Raw genomic sequence first — 22358 nt, 5'->3', positions numbered from 1 at the left:
CTCCAACCTTGCTATGCCCCTGCTGCTCTCCATGCTTTCCGGCAGGAGGTTTTCTCAGCCCAACTGCCAGGGAGGGAGCCTGGGTCCTTCTGCATGCAAAACAGATGATCTTTTTATTTATTTATTTTTATTTATTTATTTTTGCATTTATATACCGCCTTTCGTTAAAAGACAAACCCAAGGCGGTTTACAAAAGTTAAAACATACAATAAAAAGGCAATAAAAACATCAAGCTAAAAAATATATAAAACATATAAAAACAGGCATAAAAACAATACAACAGGTAAAAACACACAGAAGCAGCAGAAAGAACGATTATGTAAAAGCCTGGGCAAAAAGCCAAGTCTTTACAAGCTTTCTAAAAGCTGTGATCTTCCACTGAGCAATGGCCCCATCCCCGGGAGTGGGGAATACCATGCTCTTGGATGTGAAAAATGAATGCATCTTGGGGTGGGGGAGAAACCCATTTTGGATAGATCTATGGAGATGCACCCTTCACCAAGCCTGACTGGGACAATTATTCCCTGTTCTCTCCTTTCCTTAGCATCCATATCGGTGACCTGTCCATCGAAAACAGTACGGTGGATTTCAAGGAGGATGATGCCATTGACCTAGCAATCCAGAATGTTTCGGCATCCTTCAAAGGAACCCTGAGCTATGGCTATGTGGGTGCCTGGCTGTAAGTATTTCCAGAGAAATCAGCGGGTGCCCCTCCCTAGCAGCCTTTGACCTGGGCAGCATCTTTGGATGCCTCTGCCAGATCTGCAGGCGGCACCTCTCCCTGGCCTGTCCCACATGTGTGGAGGGGAGTGAGGATACCTCTGGCCTGACTTGGCAGCTGCTGACTTCACCTCCAGCATCCCTTGAGGTCTGCACAAAGCCCATCATCAGATTTTGATATGCATGCAAAGCAACTCTGCTAGCACTGAGCTCTCAGACTTCCCACTGAATTTTATCCATCTCCTCTGTCCTTAACTGTGGAACATAGGAAGCTGCCATATACTGAGTCTATCTAGCTCAGTATTGGTCTATCTAGCTCAGTATTGTCTTCACAGACTGGCAGTGGCTTCTCCAAGGTTGCAGGCAGGAATCTCTCTCAGCCCTACCTTGGAGATGTTGCCAGGGAGGGAACTGGGAACCTAGATGCTCTTCCCAGAGTTGCTCCATCCCCTAAGTGGGGGAATATCTGACAGTGCTCACAATTCTCGTCTCCCATTCATATGCAACCAGGGTGGACCCTGCTTAGCTAAGGGGACTAGTCTAAACTGTGTTCTTAAGGCTCTCATTGATGTTTTAACTGGTCGTGTATTTGCTGTGAATGACGTCTTTTGTGTATTCTCTCTTTCTTTTAATATTGTTGCAGAGTGAAACTCATCCATAATATTGACTTTGAAATTGATTCCTCCATTGATCTCCAGATAAATATCAAACTGAGTGAGTAGTCATGGAACATTCAAAGATGTTGTGATTGCTATACAGGTTAGCTCTTCATTTCTTTGCCCTCAATTTATCTAACATTCCGTTTGTTTGATTTTTATTATATCTGAGACCAATAGAGCTATTCCGATGTATGTCAATGCTTGGCATTTGCAACTGGATTGACAGCATCTCACATCTCCACTGCCAGCTCTTTGCCCTGCTGGCTGGGCAGAGAGGCACCTTTTTAATGTGGTGATTCTCTTTATTTAGCAGGGGGAGAGCAACTGGCCCTATCCATCCCCAGCACAGCATCCCTCCCGTGACTGTTGCTGGTGTCTATCTTGTGTTTCTTTTTGGATTGTGAGCCCTTTGGGGACAGGGAGCCATCACTTAAATAAATAAATCCTCTATGTATTTATTTATTATTAAATAAATAGATCCTCTTTGGAAACTTTTGTTGAAATGCAGTATATTAATATGTGTTTCTCCAACCACACACTGCAAAAAAAACCTAAAAGAAAGCAGAATTTTGAAGATTTGTGGGCGGGGCTGTAGCTCAGTGGGAAAGCATCTTCTTGGAATTTAATCCCTAGCAGCGTCTCCAGACAGGGCTGGGAAAGACTCCTATCTGGAGAGCTGCTGCCAGTCAGTGTGGCCAGTACTGAGCTAGATGGGCTGATGGCCTGACTCAGGAGGCGGCAGCTTCCAATGTAAGTTTTACCTGTGGGGTGAGACTTAAGATGCCATTTCGGTTTCATTGATTGAATAGTATGGGTTTCAAATTTTCTATCATCAGGGCCCTGCTCCGAGTCCATATTGACTTGTCTGCCAAGAGTTCTGGAGCATGTGCTCAGTTCCTCTGGTGCACTGACCAAGCTTTTTGTGCATCGTCACCAAGTATGAACCGAAAGTGCATCCTACAAGGTTTCTCTGCTGATTTGTGGTGAAGGAGGTGATTGGTAATGGTAGGCAAGCTGTCTTCTAAGGAATGTTTGCATGCCATTATTACTGATATCTTCTTTAGGGATGCTTGGGACGCTTCCAGACCCTGGTATATCTCAACTTCAGTTCAAAAAAATGGCAAATCCACACTAGGAAGAAGGAGCTTGCATTATATGCTTCGAGCCATCTGCTGACAATCTGTAGCAAGCAGAGACCATGAAAGAATCGTCCTTTTAAGGTAGAATAAAAGGAGTATGAAAACAGAGTGGTTTCACCGACTGCCACAAATTGGCAGCAGATGGCGCTAGGAATATAAAGCAACCTCCTTCCTAGTGTGGATTCTCCATTCTATTTCTCTTCGAAACTTGAGCACTCACTAAACTGCTTCTTGAGCAGACTTCATGTGCTTGGCCGCATGCAGAGGAGTTGGAGAATGCAAAACTGACCTGGCTTTCTAGTAACCCAAGGTATATCCCTGTTGTTACAGACTGTGAAAATGAGCGTGTGGCCGTGGACACTTCAGACTGTTACCTGACCTTCCACAAGCTGACCCTGCATCTCCAGGGAGATAGAGAGTATGTCTCTTCCTCTGAAATGTGTGCCAGGCTTGGGCACTATATGTCCTTGGACGGGCTTCCATACCCATCTTGCCCATGGCAGTCTGCAGTTTGGTGAAGAAGTGTAACAAAGGGAGGGGAACAGACAAGAAAGCCTGGGGTGTTTGGTTGTCTGTCAGTGCAGACGACCACCATGTCCACACTGCAGGGGTGTGCGAGCCGGCTCGGTTCGAGCCAGGCTTGACATCGGAGCCGCTCGGAATGACGGGGTCAGATCGGCCTTGGCCAGTGTGAGTTCAAACCAAACCAGGCCCAGTTCGAACCGAACCAATTTGGAGCTATACTGGTTAAGGGGAATTCAGTACCCAGTACAGGGACAGGAGGGGAGCAATTTTTTTTTACAGCAATTCCATGGACCGCTAACTGGGGAAGTGCTGACAGGACCCATCCTTGGCATTGGTCCCGCCCCCTGGTGTCAGACGCCAGGAGCGTGGCTTGTGGCATGTGTGCTTTGCACATGCGGTTGTGAAGCCTAGATTGTTATCATGGTATTCATTCTGCAGTGTTCTTATTGGAAGCCAAAGAGTTTTATATTATTCAGTATCTAAACAGGTTCCAAGTGTCTGATTACCCAACCACTTCTGAAAGTTAGTGACTGAATCAGAAGTCAACCAGAGTGTTGGGAAAATGCCAATGAACCTACCTGGAACTGAGTCACGCTTTAACAATTCAATGCAACTCCCTACTTTTTAATATGGAGAATTGCTGGCATTTGGATCTTCTTCAGATTGGCGTACATTTAGATTCTGTTATGTTGTAACCCCACTGAGAGATCACACAAGATAAGGCAGGAGAAAAATCCACATAGCTCTGTGTGTGTGCTTCCAAATGAATTTTTAAGCTCACATCTAGTTTTTCTCCCAACAGTCCAGGATGGCTAAAACAGCTTTTTACAAATTTCATCTCATTTACCTTGAAACTGGTTCTCAAAAGCCAGGTAAGAAAAACATAAATGATTATATTGTTGTAACTTGGATTATCTACATTTCCTAGAGATACATATATCAGGTGGTATAGAAATATAAATTAGACAGATGTGTTGATGGAGAAATTAATATGGATCTAGCTAGTATGTCTATACAGAGTGTCATGAACATGGAAGAATTAATCAGGTTCCAGTGCAGTGGATATTACAAATTAAGAAGTTACAAGCTAAAAAGCCACCAGATATGAGCAGCAGATAAAACATTAAAAAGCTTCTCTAAAGATGGATCTTTATTTGTTTCTTTTAAAGACCCAGAGGGAGGAGCATGATGACGCTCTTTGGGGAGGACATTCCAAGGCTGAGGGGCCACAGCCAAAAAGGCCCTGTCCCTAGTTCCCACCAACTAGATCTCTGTTACTGGCGGGGCTGGAGATGCTTAAATGCTCATTATACAAAGTTCAGCTAAATAGGAGCACCGCACGATTTCCAAGAATGGTCAGCATCACATGTTACAAAACTGCTATAGGGGAGTACATATTAACATATCTCCTCCTTTGTAGGTTTGTAAAGAGATTAACTTCCTTTCTCAGCTGCTGGCAGATTTCATTCAAGACCGGGCAGGTAAATTCCCACTCACCATCAGCATTTCCAGACAGCAGGCTATGCCAGGGGTTTACTGCAAGGGTTTACTGCGAATTCAAATTTGCCCAAGAAACCTGCCACAAAAAGTGGTTTTTTGTTTTGTTTTTACCCTGGACATAAATTGGGCTACACTCTAACGGGCAATTAAAAACCCGAATTGTGTGTCAAGTGATCCCTGATCACTCACAGGGACTTCAGGGTAAATCTGGCCGATATGTGATTGCACACCCGTCTTTCCGGAGGAGAAGTGAGCTAAAAGCCCTGTCAGGAAATGCTCCTGGTGTATTTCAAGTTGAAATGACAGTAGGGAGTTCATACAAAAATGGATTCCTTCTTTACCTCCTTGCTTTAGGGGACAAGGTGAAGAGCCTCCCTTTCTTCGATGGTATTTGTGCAGTATAGCAATTAGATCTCTAATGGAGAAGTGCCTCTAGATCCAAGGCATGGTTCTTGCCGGGGTTGCCTGATAGTATCTTTTATGTTTCGTTGTTGATGATAACTTTGTCCTGATGGGAGATTCTGTATGGTGAGAAAAAGAAAAGGGTGGGGAAAGAGAAAGAGAAAATGGAGTTGTTTCTTAATAAACACTTAGTTAAATCGACATAAGGTGCTTTGGGTTTGGGAGGGAGGCAGCTATAAAACACCTTTTAAAAAAGAGGCTGTCTTTGAGAGCTAGGGTGGTCTTTTGGTGGACCAGGGCTGGGAAAGCTCAGGTTCAAATCCTCACTCAGCTATGAAGCTCACTTAGTGCCCTTGGGCTAGTCACTCTCTCTCAGCTTGGCCTACCTCAGAGGGTCGTTGTGAGGATAAGATGGGAGGGAGAGAACCTTAACATTGCCCTGAGCCCCTTGGAGGAAGGGTGGAGTAAACATGAAGGGAATAATTTCACATGCGTTGTTGAGCTGATTGAGGAGCACAGGCTGTTCTCCTTTTTATCTTCTGGCAGCAAACTTCCTCCAAGATGGGGATATAGGAGTGGACACTGATCTGACATCAGCTCCAGTAATAAAATCAAACTACATAGAAACACATCATAAGGTAAAAGAACAGCCTCAAAGTCAATCACCCCATAGGGAGCAAAGCAGTATTGTGGCTGCGGCTACTTCAGTGGGGTTTGTCCTTTCAAGTAGGGACCACACTGGCAAACAAAAAGCCTTTCAATGTGAGAGCCAATCAATCAATCAATCAATTAATCAATTTAGTATATTTGTATCTTATCTATCTGACCATAATAAAGTCTATATTTGTATACTACACCAACCGTGCATCTCTGGACAGTTTGCAACAAACATAAAGCAAATTAAAACCAGTCTTAAATCACAATTCTTCTTAAATTGCCCATTCCCCACTGTGCCAACCTCCTTGCAGTGGACTGAAGAGGGCTGCCTTCATATACCTAAAAGGCAGAAGCTATCCACCACTTCGATGTCTTCGTTATGAATTCCGAGGCTGGTTGCTGTACCCGTTGTCATTTGTTAGTCTTCTTGACATTTAGTCGTAGTCCCATTTTTTCCACTGGGCTCCTTGACTTTCATTACTAGAGCTTGCAGATCATCCACATTCTCAGCTATCAGAGTGGTGTCATCAGCGTAGCGCGCGTTATTGATGTTTCTTCCTCCAGCTTTAAAACCACGCTCATCTTCTTCCAATCCAGCTTCTCTCAGTATATGTCCAGCATATAAGTTGAATAAAGAAGGAGAAAGTAGACAGCCTTGTCTTACTCCTTTGCCGATCTGGCACCAGTCTGTTTCACCATGTTCTGTCTGGATTGTGGCTCCCTGACCTGTGTATAGGTTTCTCATGCGAACAATGAGATGCTCTTGGACGATTTATATAGACATAGCTCTTTTACCCTGCGCTACATCTGTGATCAGTACCAAAGCCCTATGCCAAGTCATTCCAGGGGATCTAAAGGCTGGGGCAGCAAGGGGCGTGTTAGCCTTTTTTATGAAGGCAAAGGACAAATTCCTCCATCGGGGGGTGGGAGGATAGTCTAGGGGGTGGGCTTCAGTTCCAGACAGTTTTGTAGTTTTCTGCCATGAAACAAGCCACTGATAGGACTGTTTTGATGGGCTTTTTAAATTAATTTAAAAAACCACAAATAAATAGATTTTCCAATCCATTTCAAATTAAATATTCAGTGTCTTTCCCAATCTGCCCTACGTCTGTGCCAGATAGCAAAGCCCTGGCAAGCCGTTCCATAAATATTCAAAGTGCGGGGCGGGCCGGCATTAGAGAGTTTTGGGCTTCAGGGAGGCCGGCAGCTAAAGGCCTCTCTGGAAGCCCCACCTGCTGAACAGCTGAGAGAGGAGGAGCAGGCTTGCACGTTGCTTAAAAAAAAAAAAAGGCAGCTCTCGGTTTGTGCTGTGGGGGAAAGATAAATTATTGGGTCTGGGAGAGACAGCAGGGTAGGCTGCAATGCGCCCAGAGCGGGGCCTGTGCCAGCGTGGGGCTGGGGGTGGTTGCCCCACCCTAAGGACAGCCCCTCCCAAAACAGCATCCCTCCAATGGCTGTTGCCAGTGTCTTTTCTTTTTCAGATTGTAAGCCCTTTGGGGACAGGGAACCATTTTACTTATTTATATCTATGTAAACCACTTTTGGGAACTCTTGTGGAAAAGCAGTATGTAAATATTCATCCTATTTGTGTCGTCCCCTGCAGCCATGGTGGCTGGGGATGATGGAGGTTGTAGTCCAACAACATCTGGGGACCTATGGTTCAGATCTCTTGCCTTCAATGGTTCATCAACATACTTCATCTAGGGAAAATATGAATGAAGCAGCTTTCAGTTTATGGACCTCACTAGGGCAACAGCCCATGAAGAGCAACACACTCTGTCTTCCTGAAAGGGTCTCCTCCTGTACAAGAACTACACGGGCCGCTTCTGTGAGTCTGCTGCGTTCACGCCGTCTCTCCTCACCGAATCCCGAATGCTCTACTTCTGGTTTTCAGAGCATGTTCTCAAGTCTTTGGCCTTGGCAGCCTTCCTGGATGAGCGTCTGGTGTTAACTATTGCAGGGGAAGAACTGAAGGTAATGACAGTCCTTGCCAGATAGGGAGTTCCAAAAATAGAGCAAGCAGATGGGGGCCACAGGGGCTGGAGGCAGCAGACATGGTCAAGGGAGGCTAGAATTCAAGATGAGAGTCAGAGGTAGAAAGCAGAGTCGGTGCCAGCTGGGAACAAACATAGGAGCATAGAGAGCTGCCTTGGTCCATTTAGCTCAGTATTATCTACAATGACTGCTCTCCAAAGTTTCAGGCAAGAGTCTCCTCCAGACCTACCTGGAGATGCTGCCAAGCAGTGATCCTGAGACCTTCTGCATGCAAGCAGATGCTCTTCCATCGAACTGCAGTCCCATTCCCAAACAGTCTTGCAGGAACATAGAAAGCTGTCTTATATTGAATCAGACCATTGGTCCATCTAACTCAGTATTGTCTGCACCAGGGCTGCAAAACTTTGGCCCTCCAATTGATTTTAGACTACAACTCCCAGCATCCCTGACTATTGGTCACCATGGCTGGGGATGCTGGGAGTTTTATTCCAAAATCTATTGGAAGCCCAAGGTCTACATTGAGAGCAGGTCTCCAAGGTTTCAGGCAAGAATCTTTCCCAATCCTACCTGGAAAAGCTAGGGATTGGAACTGAAACTTTCTGCAGGCAAAGGAGATGCTCTATCAATGAGCTACAACCTCCTCCCCAATGAGAAAAGTAGGCAATTCCATTGAGCCTTAAAGACTAACAACTTAACCTTATTTTAGCTTACAGATGTCCAATCTAACCTGGAAATGCTTCCTGAGGGAGCAAGTTCCAGAGCATAGGTGCCACTACAGAGAAGGCCCCGTCACTCATAATCGCCAATCGTGCCTCAGCCAATGGTGGGGCGCCATTTAAAAGGGAGAGGGGCAATCTTCAAACGGTTGAGGATTGCTGACCTGCATGGAAAGTGGCCAAGTTAAAAATGGCACCTCGCCTTATATCCATTGTTCCATGTGTACAAAACAGCAAACATGTATTCTATTGTAGGGGATCTCAAACATGGGTCCCGAGGTGTTTCGGGACTACAACTCCCATCATCCTCTGCCACATTGTGTGGGGATGATGATGAACACTGTAGTCTAACAACATCTGAAGACCCATGTTTGAGAACCTCAGCTTTTTGGTTTACGTCGCAATGAACTCTGTTCGCCTGAACTTACATGGATTTTTTCGTCTCTGTGTTAGGAAATGTTTGATGGCGAAGAGCTGGAAACTCACCAGAAGACTGTGCAAGAGGTAACTTTTGATCAAACCCCAGGTGAATGTATTTGGCCAACAGGTAAGAAATGGATAGGAACAGGCATGTCCCAGTCCCCCTTCAAAAAGTAACACAATTGCACACAAGGGGAGAGAGTTCTGTTGATCTGGGAGTCTTGCCTAGCAGGTAATGCCTGTTCTCTGTTGTGAGGAACAGGGTTGCTATCAGGGGCATAGCGAGGTTGGAGGTGGGCCTGGGTCGAGATTTCAGGCTGCCCGCTGCCCCTGGCCGGCCGGCTTGCTGCACCTTCTTCACTCTGCCATTGGTCTTGTGGTAGGAAGCATGGATTGTTGCCTTGGCTAAGCAGGGTCTGCATCTGAATGGAAGACACATGTGAGCACTGGAAGATATTTTTCCACAGGGGATGGGGCTGCTGTGGGAAGAGCATCTGCATGCTGCTTGCAAGTCCCCTCCCTAGCATTTTCGGATAGGGCTGAGAAGTTGCCAACCACATCTGCCAGTGCAAGGTGCCATTCAGTCTAGACGGATGAACGATCAGCCATTGGGGCTTGACGGTGTTCTCTGGGGCCATCCTGCATTCTCATTCTGCACAGATTTTCCAGGGTCCCTCCAGCAACGACTCCTTGGCTAAGGTGTGGAGCCTCGACCCTCCTGAAATTGTCCTCCAGCCTGAAGGGACTGTGGTGAAGTCAACAGTGGCTGTGGAACTCAATGTTTCTTCACATGGAGGAGAGCCCTCGATGCGCCTGTATTTTGAAAAGGTTAGCTCATCTGAAACCTCCCTGGAAGCAGAAACCCAATGCAACCTTCTGCCTGATGGTAAACAAACCAAAAATGGCAAGGACGCCTTTGTGCAGAATGTGTTTATTTACCTGATTGAAGACAGTACTGAATTTGATCCCCTGAAGAGGTTAAATACAGATTATATCTGCATTTACTCGAAAGAAGTAGGACTCTGAATTTAAGATGACCTCCTGATTTCTAATATCAAAAAACTTGGGAAAACCTAGTCTTGGATTCTGCTAAACACCGTATGTAAACTATTTCTATCCTGCCCTTCCAGCACTGTGCAGCTCACAGAGGTTTATCACAGTAAAATAACACACAGCACAAAAATAAACAAGCAGCAGAGCAATATAAAACACAGGGCTAAAAACTGGAATCCCAGTTAAACTAGAGTCTACAACCCAAAGATCACGGGCACAAACAGCAGATTAAAATGCTAAAAAGCCTCTCCAGTGAGGAAGTCCTTTTCAAAAAGTCATCAGAGAGGGAGCTTGGTGAAGTTCTTCCGGGAGGACATTCCAAAGCTGAGGGCCACCATCAAAAAGGCCTGTTCCTGGTCCCTGCTGACTGAATCTGTGTCAGTGGTGTGGCCAAGATCATGACATGTGATATAGAACTGAGAACCTGGCAGATTCATGTGGGTGACTGCACTCCACAGATACCCATCAGCCAGTGGTGTACTGCTGCAGGGATGCAGTCCTGGTACTTTTCCCCTCCAGGATCTCAGCAGGGATGGAAAGCCCTTTGCTTTCTAAATGAAAACAACCTGCTGCTCTTCTGGGTGAATAAGCACTGGAGGTTCAAGTTCTGTGGATTATAAAACTAGCCATGGCTTCTTGTAACAGAACCTCCCCAAATGATTGCATCTGTTGAAGTGAGGGGTGTGGCCATTGGGGGTGGGGTTGGCTGTGGAGTCTGTCATCGACAGCTCCTGTACTGCAATTTGCAACTATGCTACTGGATACCCCAGCCCCAAGCTGGGAGGGAATACACAGATGAGAGAATACAACTCGGGATGGCAGGTGGGAGGAGAACCTAGGAAGAGGCTTGCTGGATCAAGGGTGCATCTAGCCAAGGCTAGACAGCCCACTGGAAAACCAGGTGGCCATCTTGGGCACCAAGGAGGGAGGGGTGTTGACAGTCTGGGCCACATGTGCCACCTGCCAGAGCCCCTGTCCCCTCAGGCTGGTGCACACACTGTTGAAATCAGCCTGTCACAGCCAGCTAGCCAGGTGATGGGTGACCATGGATAGGTACACACACCATCAGAGCCAGCCAGCCAGGGTAGGAACGGAGATTGCCAGGTGAAAGGGGTGGGGAAAGCACCAAAGCCAGGCTTTGCCGGGGGCTTCCCTGACCCTTGGGCTGGCCCAGCATCTAACTAAGCACCATGTCTCCAACTTACTGTCCGTCCCCAGACCTTTCAACTGCCACAGCTGCCCCAGGGCTCAAGAGACCCCTGTGGTGGGTGACCCCTGCATGCACAATATTCAGGACTGGGTACCTTTGCCCAGTAAGGGAGATCCACCCAACCAGGTGTTGCAGGTGTGCATTAAGATGCTCTTCTGGTCCCTAGTGAAGTTGGTGAATGCATCCTCATCCAGGGCCACAGGTTGTGACTAAATTGGATTGAGCCCAACATCCAAGAGTGAGACACACTGTGCAAGGAAAGGGAACTGGGCATTTTGTTTGAAATCTGCTGCCTGTTCACTGAAAGCCCTTTAGCTCACACACCCTGTTGTAGAAACCCCACTGACCTGACTTCTAATCCTTCCTTCTTGACACTGTTTTGTCTTTCCCCGGCAGGAAGTCACCGTTACAATCCAAGCTTCCTATGGGCAAAAGAAGCTGTTTTTACATCTCACCAATGCTGTGTGCGTATAGCTGTTCCCTTGTATAGAGTGCTGTTTCTTTCTTTGCAAAGAGGGGAGGGAAAGGCAACTGGTAAAGTTGCCAGGAGTCAACACCAACTCGACGGCACAACTTTTCCTTTCCTTTCCAGTCCCTCCTTTCTGACACATTTGGTTTCTTATTTCCCTGCAGGATAGAGTCCAAAATGTTTAAATGCTCCTCGAATATAACTGTGGTAAGTATTCAGCAGTCAGGACTTGAACCAGAAAAGTAGTGCTGAGGCCAATTTGCTTTATAATAATCACCCCCAAATAATCAGATAGAATAAAGAATATATCCCTAGAATAAAGGTATGTACCAATTGCCAATATATAATTTCAAGTGAGTCTTTCTGTTGTGTTCTGGGAATATCTCCGAATATCATGGTAGGGCATGGAAGCCAGAAAAATCACCTTTAAAAAAGAAACATAATTGCACAGTAAATGCATTGTTCATTTATGTTCCTCTTTATAAGTGATTTTCTGGTAAATGTAGAGACGTGGTCTGTGCATTTTTGTTACTGAAGTAATTTTTAAATTTAAATATATTGGTAACTTATATACCTTTATTTTATTGTTGGATCCTTTTTTGGGTGATTATTGTTTTTGTTTGTTATTTCTCTGTGTCAACCGCCCTGAGCCATTTTTGGAAGGAATCAAATTATTATTATTATTATTTCTTGTTTACAAAGTCAGTCAGGTGTTGGTGGTTGTTGTTGTTGTTATTATTATCCAGGGAAAGCAGACAATGAATGCACCTGATCCATGGGCTGCATTTGTATGAATAAAAAAGTCCAGCTCCGATGAGCAGTGGGTGTGCAAAGGGTCGAACCCTCCCCGTGTCCAGCCAGTACTGAGACCAACGCTTTCTGTGCTTGGGGCAGATATTCAGAATTAACGCCCCGCACCCCCCCCAACATCTCATTTAGCATGATGTCTTTTCTTTTTTAACAAAACAAATAAGAATTCCAGTCCTCAGCATGCAAACCCAGAAGCCAATTCCGCTGAGCTGAATGGCACCTAATGTGCACAGGGCCATCTGCACAATGGGGCAAGTGGCATTGCTAGATATATGGAATAGTTTTTGACTGTGCCACCCCACCAGTCTGGTTTATGGCTAAAACAGAGCTCTGAATCTTCTTTGTCTCCTGCAGTCAGTAACTCTGACAAATGGATGTGTGTCTGCAACCTTAGATTGTAAGCTTCTTGGGGCAAGGACCTGCCTCCCTTTTTTGCTTATGTTGTAAGCTGTAGTGTGCATTGATGACAAGAGTTTATGTAAATACCAATAACAGGCAGAGAAATGTTGCAATAACAACATTTGCAAAATTTGATTTCAGAATGATGAGACTGTAAATCACCTTCTGGAGAAAATCATCTTGGCTGCTGGGATTCCCGAAGTAATTTCAAGTGAGTCTTTCTGTTGTGTTCTGGGTATATATCTGAGTATCATGGTAGGGCATGGAAGCCAAGATCCTGTAATTATGGATGGCTGCATATCCTTAAATTGTATCTCTCTGCTGTTCACCCCTTTGAACGCCCTAGTGCAGTGATCTCCACTGTTTTTCTAGTGTAGGGGTGGGGGGTGGCACTTTTGCAAAAAAACAAAAAACCCACCCTTCAGTGCAAGAGTCATTTCTCACTGTGTTTTTCTCAGTGCTGGGAGGGCCCTTTAAGAGAGATGGAGCTCTCGCTCAAGAACTCAAGGAGGAAAGCCCTGGGAAGGGCTACACTTCCCAGCACTCTGTGCAGGCCTTCCAAGATGGCTCAGGAAGGCTCCGTTTCCCTTAAAGGAGCCCCCAGGCACTGGTCAAGGCACAGCACTACATGGCAGGAATGGGTGTCTGTCCCTGCATGGTGCCGGGGGGGGGGCTGTTAGAGTATTCAGCTTTGGCTGAAGCTTCACACAGCCCAATAAACAGTAGTCTAGGGGCTACACTTGGGGTTGGTGGGGGCTGCCACTGGCCCCCGGGTCTTACTACTACTGCTACTATAATATTTATACACTGCTCATCAACCAAAGTTCTCAAAGCGGTTTGCATAGAAAAATAAATAATACATCAAGAAGATGGTCCCGTCCCCAAAGGGCTCACAATCTAAAAATAAACATAAGGCAGATACCAGCAACGGCCACTGGAGGGATGCTGTGCTGGGGGTGGATAGGGCCAGTTGCTCTCCCCCTGCTAAATATAAGAGAATCGCCACTTTGAAAAGGTGTCTGCGCGCGCACACAGCCAGGTAGCAAGAATGCTTGGCTGAGGGAGGATCCTTTTGTGCACCATGTTCCTGGCACTGAGGGATGCCAGAGGACTTCCTTGTCCAGCTCCCTGCGGCTCCGATCATGTGCCACAGCAAGAGGCAGATAATTTAAACGGCAATCACTCATGTGCGGTGCCTACCTCCCTGCCAGCCTTCCGCCCCACCTGTGTTTTTAGTCATGTGCGTGGCCTTATTGTCTTTTTTGCAATTGTTGTTCCTGCTGCTTTTACGTTCATATTTTAACTGCATTCTTTTTAATGTTGTATGCTGTCTTAAAGTGATTACTGTGGAAGGTGGAATATATATTTTAAATAAGTTAATGGCGCATGGTTATTGTGACTTTGCATGCATCTGGTTTCATCCCACTCCCTAGGAATTGAGCCAGCTCTGACTTCCCTGATGGACAGCAAAGGGCTGTACCTGTTTGAAATAAAAGAACCCGAGATAATAACCAGAAAGGCAAGCACAACTTTATTTCGCTGGGCTATTATTTCGTGTTTCTCTCCTCCTGAAGTCTCAAAAGTTCTGTTTTCTTTGGAAGCACTAAGGCAATATTATGGTGAGGTGCAGAAGCAAGCACACAGCCAGTAGTAGATTCATGTCAAAATTAGTCCCAGGACCGGCCATAGGGTTTGAAGCCCTAGGCAAAGTTTGACTTTGGTGCCCCTCACCCCCAGCCGAAGTGTGGAGCCCTGGTCTTAACTTGAGCCATGTAGTCCACATGGATGACTGGCTAATGAGTACCCTGCACTGGTTTGAGGCTCTAGTGGGAGAGAGTTCCCAGTCTAATATGGGCGCAAAACTCTAACACTTCAGAGATGAAAGACGGCCTGCTGTTTGGAAATCCAGGCTGAGAGAATTTCTTTTGGGGAATGAATGTTGAGGCAGGCAATTCATATCTGACAGAGAGAGTGCAGCTTAGGAGACTAGCTCTTTATTGGGGGCCGAGGTGCAATGAGCAAAGAAGTCTGTGTATTTTTAGTGCACAGAATGTGCAGGGTGCAAGATTGCATCTTGCATTCTTACACCACTGTGCCATACTTTGAGTGTAAAATACAAGAGGGAAAGCAAGACTAACTGGCCGGGCTATATTCCAGCACTGTTTATGTAGCCCCCAAGAATGGGTGCCTTAGATGACTGCCTAGATCTGCCTAATGAACAGACCAGCCTTGATCTGCCCTCTTCTTTAGAATTCCAAGCTGTTCCTGCCAGCGGCACCAAAATAATCTTTCTTGAGTTCTCTCACTAGTTTAGCCTTTTGTGCTTGACTGACAACTTTCTTTGCTCGGTCCCTGCTCTAACCTCCACCCATGAACCTCCCTAAAAATGGGCCTATTGCCCTGCCTGAGAAGACTCTACCTGTCTGAGACTCCAGTATGTCCACTGTCTTACCATGTACCTCTCCTCCTCACAGGGATACTTCATTATACAGATGGACTTTAGTTTCCCACACCATTTGCTCATAGATTTTCTGAAGACAACTCGATAGAAGGATCCTCTCAACGAGAACATGCGGGTCAGCTATATGGATGGATGCCCAAGATTAACAGAGCTGTACAGTTATTTTGTCTACTCTCCAGACATGAAATGTGATAATTTGTACTTGGTCCTAATAAAGGTATTAGCTGCCTTTGGATTTTGATCCCCCCCCCAAGTAGTCAACATAGCCTACCCACAATTCTCTGTGTTTTGGAGAATTCTGAATTTCACCATCCAGATAAAGAATCCTAACTGGAGGAAGACAATCTTTCTTTGCTTTTTACATCCAACCTCTTGTATGAGCGTTGAATATAATCCCATAGGTTCTTGGCTTCTGAGATTCAGTGTCAAGCTGAGTTAGCTATTAAGAAATAAAAACGTTGCCCACCACTTCACCAAAGCAGCAGCAGAGCTTTTAAAATTGTGCTTCCAGAAACAAAATATGCAATCTCTTTTAAATGCAGTTATAACATGTGTGCATTTCAAAACCTTTTTTTAAAAAGTGCTGTTATAAAAGAACATATGTGCAGTTCAAAAATTCATATCATGCAAAAGGTGATGTCACTGATAATAATAAGAAAAGTGAAGTGAGTGGTCCGGGCTTCTCTAGAAAACAGCCACCGGTCAAGGGTACTCTTTATTATTACTCCTCCTGCCAAAGACGCTACGAAGTCCTGGCTGGGAGTGTGTAAGAGGGAAGCCTGTACAGGGTGGGCAAGGTCTTCAAACTTGCATTTTTTTAAAAAAATTATTTAATAAGACAATACATAAACACAAATAGTAAAACTGAAACATAATGACATCCATTAACCATCCTTCCAGATATGTAAATAATTAGATGGAGGAGAATGACTCAAATTATCTTGATTTGTGAACAGAATAACATCTGACCAGATCATGAAAAAATCATTAGAATTAGCTTGACCCGCTCGAAGATGAATAATATGGGTCAGTTTTTCAGATATGGCAATATGCTACATAGACTGATACCAAGATTTCAGCGACATGGTATTATGCTTCCAGTATTGTGCAATGAATAATCTAGCCGCAGTTAACATGAAAACTATAAGATCCTTAGACAATAATGTCAAATTAGCTCCCGAAAATACATTTAATAGAGCCAACTCTGATCTCATATCTAACCTTCAAATTTGCATTAAAGCTTTGAATGTCCTGTCCTTTATTGCTGGTGTACGGGTATAAGATAAGATAGCACTTGGAGGGAAACTGGTCTTGCAGGATCAAGCCTGAATGGTTGCCTTTGCTACGCAGGGTCTGCCCTGGTTTGCATCTGGATGGGTGATTATACGTGAGCACCATACTACATTCTCCTTACAGGATGTAGCCCAGGAGAAGAGCATCTGCTTGCATGTACGGAGTCCCAGATTCACTCCCTGGTATCTCCTGCCTGAAACCTCTTGGAGAGCTGCTGTCAGTCAGCATAGACAATATTGAGTGAGATGGATCAAGGGTCTGACATACGACAGCTTCCTATGTTCCAATGAGAACTTTCATAGAAGCTTTGAATAGCCGGCACTCTGGTGTGGAAGTGGCCTTAATGTATTGCCATAATGACAAAAAGTCCCCACAAGATGGCGGTGAAGCTTTGCATGTGTACATTTAGTGAAGAACTGCACACAATCATAGGAACGTGGGAAAGCTGCCTTTTACTGAGTCAGACCCTGGGTCCATCTAGCTCAGCATTGTCTACCCAGACTGGCAGCAGCTCCTCCAAGGTTACAGGCAGGAGTCTCTCTCTCAGCCCCACCTGGAGATGCTCCCAGGGAGGGAACTTGGAACCTTCTGCATGCAAGCTGGCAGGTGGTCCTCTTCCCTGAGGGGAATACCTTGCTCAAACATCTCGTGCAAATGCAAACTAGGGTGGACCTTGCTCACGTATAGTCACACATGCAGATGCAAAACAGTGCCGACTGAGCTTAGCAAAGGAGACAACTGAGGTCTGCTATTGAAACACCAGGACCAAAATGCTGGGAGTGGCAGTCCAGCAACATCTGGGGGCCCAAGGTGGAGAGCCCTGCCCTGCTACATGGGGGCCTAAGGGAGGGGCTCTCAGCCTGGGGTGCTCAAGGTATTGTTGGACTCCAACTCCCAGCATCCCCAGCGAGTGGCCAGTGCCCCTCATCTCAGTCACAACACTGGCCTTTGGTCCTGTTGGTTCCTACTGCGGCCAATCAGTTCAGCCCAGACCCTAAAGTGGGGGGTGGGGGTGGGGAGGAACCTAGTTTTGCTAGTAACTAACTACTGCTCAGAGTCTGACCCCTGGGGGATTAGTCCCAGACTCCCCACTGGGAGGGCAGCTGGCTTGAGGGGTGGCGTGATATATTCTTCACCCACTGCACCCCCATTTCTCTTTCAGCAATCCAATATGTGGGACACAGCTTGCCCACCCGTAAGTTTATGTGCACATTTCTATCCGACTCTTCCTCCAAGGAGCCCAGGTGTACATGGTCACGTTTATCCTCACAACAACCCTGTGAGGTAGGTTATGCGCAGAGAGAGAGAGAGAGAGAGTCGTGACTGGCCCAGAATCACCCAGGGAGTCTCAGGGGCCTGAGAGGGGGCTCGGACTCGGCTCTCCCCGCCGCCCTAGTCCAGCAGCACCCTAAGCACGACTGTCTGGATCTCGCGCCACCCCCCAAAAGAGAGCGAGCGAGAAGCCCACTGCCGCTTCCTCTCGGAGGCGGCAACTGGAGCGGGGTCTGGTCTGGGCAGGGATTTGGGCGGCTGCCCTGAAGTGGTTCGCCAGCCAGAGCCTATTTTGGGAGGACGGCGGGGTGGAGCGGGGCGGCGGCGGCGGCGCAGCAGTCGCTTGCAAAACACATGATTTCCGAGCAGCGCGCCGGGCTCTCCCTGCAGGCTGAGTTTCGCTTTCGCTTCGCGGCTGCTCTCTCCGCGGGCGGGCGCCGGGGAGAGGAGAGGAGGATGCCGCGCGCAGGGGAGGCGGGCTGGGCGCTGCGCTGCCCGCGCCTTGCCGATGGTGGTGGCTTGCCCGGCCGAGGAAGAAGCGGCCCCTGATCGCCGCAGCAGCCCGCGATGCGCGTCTGTTGGTAGACGCTGGGCAAGGTAAGGGACGGGACGAGCGCGCAACGTGCCGCTGCCCGTGTGGCCAGGAGGTGGCGTCTGCGCGCTGCTGGTCTCCTTTGCAAGCCCGGGCGGTCTTCTGAAGGCTTGAGCTGTTGGGCGCAGGGGAGAAAGAACTCTCGAGCAGCGAGGCTGAGGTGCAAAGGCGGGGTGGGGGGGTGTGAGGAGTTTGCTACACGACTGATGCGTGCATTGGTAAATAATGAATGTCGGGGCATTCACCTCATTAGTGAAGCTTGCTTGGCATTTCCAAGCAAGCTTCACGACTTATTGATTGTTCATTTGTTTGAAATATTTGTTTATACCCCGCCCCTCCGGCGCGTTATTGCTCGGGGCGGCGCACAACATTAGTGAAAGAGAGACAGTATATAAAGCAATAAAAAATGTACAAGATGAAACCACGGAGAAGGCCAAGCGAAAACCACATGTAAGAGCTGCAAAGTTTCCGATTAAAAGGTCTAAGTAAAAAGCTAAGAACTGAAGAATGATTTCATTTCGATGCTGGACTGGATGTGGGCCTCCTTGGGACTAATCTAGCTGGGCTGTTCTCATGTTCGTAAGGGATTTGGGGAGGCTGGAAGAGTCTGCTGCTTGGTCTGGGATAGAGAAGCAAGCGAATGAGGCTTCTTTAAAGAATGGAGGCGGTTTAAAATCATTAAGGCAAGTGATAGGGCCATAATATACTGTACGATGACTATATTGTCTGACACTGGCTGTGAAATGTCTGGTGGATGGGGGAGCACAAAATTATTTGGGGGGAGCATCATTACCCGTCATCCCCGTGAAAGAGACTGATCGAGAAAGCTTGTACATGTTCTGCCCTTTGACTGTTGGAATTATCATGTCCCAGTCCCAGGTATATGAAAGTTGGGCTGTGGTTACTTGGTGGAGAGGAATGAGAACTCTCAGCATGCTCAGGGACACAGTCTTTATTGTTTGCTTCTTCCGTGATGATTGAGAACAGATGTGTCTTGGTGGGGACGTTCTGGTGACCCCTCTGGCACCTGCCTGCCTGTCTTTTAGACAGAGTTGGATGTTGCAGTTTGCCCACTGTGCCTTGTACTCATTATATTATTATTATTATTATTATTATTATTATTTATAATAATTCAGTTGTGAGGAGACCTGATCACAGATACCAGGAACACAGGAACACAGGAATATATTAATAATAATAATATTATATTGTTATTATTATTAATTATTAATAACAACAGCAACAACAACAACATTTATAAACCTCCCCATCCAGAGGCTCTGGGCGGTGTACAACAGCTCATGGAAGGAATACATGTGTGTCTGGAGTTGATGCCAGGATTTCTTAACCTTGGGCCCCCAGATGTTGTTGGACTACAACTCCCAACATCCTCAGCCACAAAGGCTATGTCTGGGGATTATGGGAGTTGTAGTCCAACAACATCTGGGGGGTCCAAGGTTAAGAAAACCTGGTCTATGCCATTTCAGACTGGGGACTGTGTGGGAAGGGGGTTTGTTATGACCATGGTTTGATCACAGTTCTTCTGACTGGTTCGGTTTAATAATGGGCCGAACTGCCCCCGGTTCGGTCAGCAATTGAACCTGTACACTGGCCCCAGTTCAAGGTGAACCAGTTCAGGATGAACCGTTCGTGCACACCCCTGTTGTCAAGCGGAAGGGTTCTAGCCTGGCCCGCTTCCTAACATGCTAGTTTTCGAAGTACAGGGCGGGAGAAGCATTCAGTTGTGGGAACCTCCCACCGTCCAGCATTCTAAAGTTGTCCAGCCCACATTGCACGGAGGAGCTTTCTGTTGTGGGGACGCTTCCCTCTGCCCCAGCAGCCTGAAGTAGTATAACGGATACTCAGGTTTACCACCTCTGTCGGACCAAACCACACTAGTTACTGCTGAGTGCATGTGTCTGGATTTAGCACGGCGGCATGCTCTCTTCCTTTTTCTTTCTGAGAGGAAGCCTCCGCTGGGGTAGCCCTCTGCAGGTGCTTCCAGTCAGGGTGCTTTGTGGAATAGAGCCCAAGCAGGCTGCAGAAAAGAAACCACGGGATGGGGACCCTCTCTCAATGGCAGAGCATCTGCTTTGCAGGCAGGAAGTCCCAGGTTCACTGTCTGGCAGCATCTCCAGCTGAGGCTCCTGCCTGAAGCCTTAGAGAGCCGCTGCCAGTCAGTGTTGACAATACTGAGCTAGATGGACCCAGGGCCAGACTCAGTAGAAAGCAGCTTCCTGTGTTCCTGGTATCTGTGATCAGGTCTCCTCACAACTGAACGTTAATTTGAAAGCAGCCAGGCAGGATTGAAATGGGCTTAACCCTTTCTGCCTGTGCAACTTCCTCAATCTAAATTCTCCATCTCCAGAAACTATGATTCATGTTCGAGGGCTACTGCTCCTAGTATGACTAGCAGTATACTATTAGTAGCAGTGGTGGCTCGTCCTAATAAGCCTGGGGGCAGGGCCAAAGGAGGCAGCTTGGGCTGATCCTCTCTCTCCTGCCTTGCCTGAGAGCCACGGTTAACTGTACAGCTCTACCTGATGAATGACCAGCCTGCAGGCAGCCTGGCTCTGGGGCGAGGTGGGAGAGAGAGGAGCAACTCGGCTTCTTATGTTGCTCCCCTGGCTCGTTAGTACAAGATGCTACTGCTACTAATATAATGTAGCTGCAGAGCTAATAGTAGAATCAGGGTGACAGACACAGGGAAACCCCAGGTGTTGTTGACTATAACTCCCAGAATCCTCAGCTGCAGTGGCTTTTGCTTGGGGGTTCTGGGAGTTGTAGTCCACAACATCTGGGAATCCCTGTTAGAGGGAACATTGCTCCCTCCCCCTATTGCCTCTGCCCCAATCCAGTTTGGCGCCCAGGGCACCTCCTTTTAAGTCAAAATTGAAACCCTGGGGAAAATCAGTCATGGGTCTCCTGCATCTCATCCATTTTCATCCTGAATCTGACTGGTAACTTTCGGTGGAACTTGCTTCCATATACAAATTTCAGCCTTAATCCATAAATGCCACATGACTTTAAAAAAAAAGTTGCATTTCTATATGCAACTATAAATCTCGGACAAACAAACGGAAGTACTTTTTCACACAATGCATAATCTCCTTGTGGAATTCTCTGCCACAAGTTGTGGTGACAGCCAACAACCTGGATGGCTTTAAGAGGGTTTGGATAACTCCATGGAGGAGAGGTCTATCATTGGCTACTAGCTGGAGGGCTATAAGCCACCTCCAGCCTCAAAGGCAGGAAGCCTCTGAGTACCAGTTGCAGGGGAGCAACAGCAGGAGAGAGGGCATGCCCCTTTCAACTCCTGCCTGTGGGCTTCTCAAAGGCATCTGGTGGGCCACTGTGTGAAACAGGATGCTGGACTAGGTGGGCCTCCTTGGGCCTGATCCAGCAGGGCTGTTCTTATGTTCTTATACTGTACCCCCTTTCATTAAAACAATCTCCGGTGGTTCACACAAAAGTTAAAACAAAGATTACACAATTAAGATATTAAGCTAGAATATAAAAATACAAATGATGAAAAAGATTAAAAAACAAAACCCAAGCACAGTATAACCATAAAAATTACAAAGCAGCATTAGTAAAGACAATCATATAGAAGCCTGGGTAAAAAGCCCAGATTTTTACACTCTTTCTAAAAGCTATGATGGAGACCGTGGAGCAAATGGGATTGGTCTGCCTCAACATGTTTCAAGGTTAGTATTCATCAAAGCAATATTCTGTTCCTTGATAAGCCTGCTCAATACAAATTGAGCAAAGGCTCAGTTTTAAATAGTGGTTTCCTCCAGTTCAGCTGGAAGAGACATCCAACTAACTGCCTTTGAGTTTCCTGTCCTCTGCTGTGTCCCCTGCATGCTGTGAGGCTGCAGACTCTGCTGAGCAGGCTCAGGACACTGGTGCATATTTACATAAACAATTGGTGCAATTGAAGAGTTAATCAGTTAATAGTCTTGTTAATGGTTTGATCAGTCAACTCTGTTTAAATAAATGTTCAGAGTGACCACAAATCCCCAGTGAAACTATTTTTTGTTGGGGGGTTGCAATTTTTATCACC

At 46.6% G+C, this 22358-nt stretch overlaps 2 protein-coding genes across 6 annotated transcripts in view; both read left to right on the top strand.

Annotated features, from left to right (window-relative positions):
* Positions 1–15370, top strand: part of CETP (cholesteryl ester transfer protein) — a 46582-nt gene extending 31212 nt beyond the window's left edge. For all 4 annotated transcript variants that reach the window (XM_053270679.1, XM_053270676.1, XM_053270677.1 and 1 more), the window contains 14 exons: positions 545–679; positions 1364–1434; positions 2849–2936; positions 3846–3915; positions 4464–4524; positions 5492–5583; positions 7394–7576; positions 8767–8817; positions 9394–9561; positions 11393–11460; positions 11630–11672; positions 12816–12885; positions 14108–14193; positions 15149–15370. In XM_053270679.1, the coding sequence (XP_053126654.1) occupies positions 545–679; positions 1364–1434; positions 2849–2936; positions 3846–3915; positions 4464–4524; positions 5492–5583; positions 7394–7576; positions 8767–8817; positions 9394–9561; positions 11393–11460; positions 11630–11672; positions 12816–12885; positions 14108–14193; positions 15149–15223 (1261 nt within the window). In that variant the 3' untranslated portion in view covers positions 15224–15370. The remainder of the gene's footprint in view (positions 1–544; positions 680–1363; positions 1435–2848; positions 2937–3845; positions 3916–4463; positions 4525–5491; positions 5584–7393; positions 7577–8766; positions 8818–9393; positions 9562–11392; positions 11461–11629; positions 11673–12815; positions 12886–14107; positions 14194–15148) is intronic.
* Positions 15371–18086: 2716 nt separating this feature from the next.
* Positions 18087–22358, top strand: part of NLRC5 (NLR family CARD domain containing 5) — a 90713-nt gene continuing 86441 nt past the window's right edge. The window contains exon 1 of one of the 2 annotated variants that reach the window (XM_053270407.1): positions 18087–18297. The gene's annotated coding sequence lies outside the window, so the exon portion shown is untranslated. Of the gene's footprint in view, positions 18298–18386; positions 18453–22358 lie in introns of those variants that run through there. The other variant, XM_053270408.1, reaches the window with a different exon arrangement.

Source organism: Hemicordylus capensis, chromosome 9 (genome assembly GCF_027244095.1).
Source record: "Hemicordylus capensis ecotype Gifberg chromosome 9, rHemCap1.1.pri, whole genome shotgun sequence".
Classification (NCBI taxonomy): Eukaryota; Metazoa; Chordata; class Lepidosauria; order Squamata; family Cordylidae; genus Hemicordylus; species Hemicordylus capensis.
This window is presented reverse-complemented; position numbering and strand designations above follow the sequence as displayed.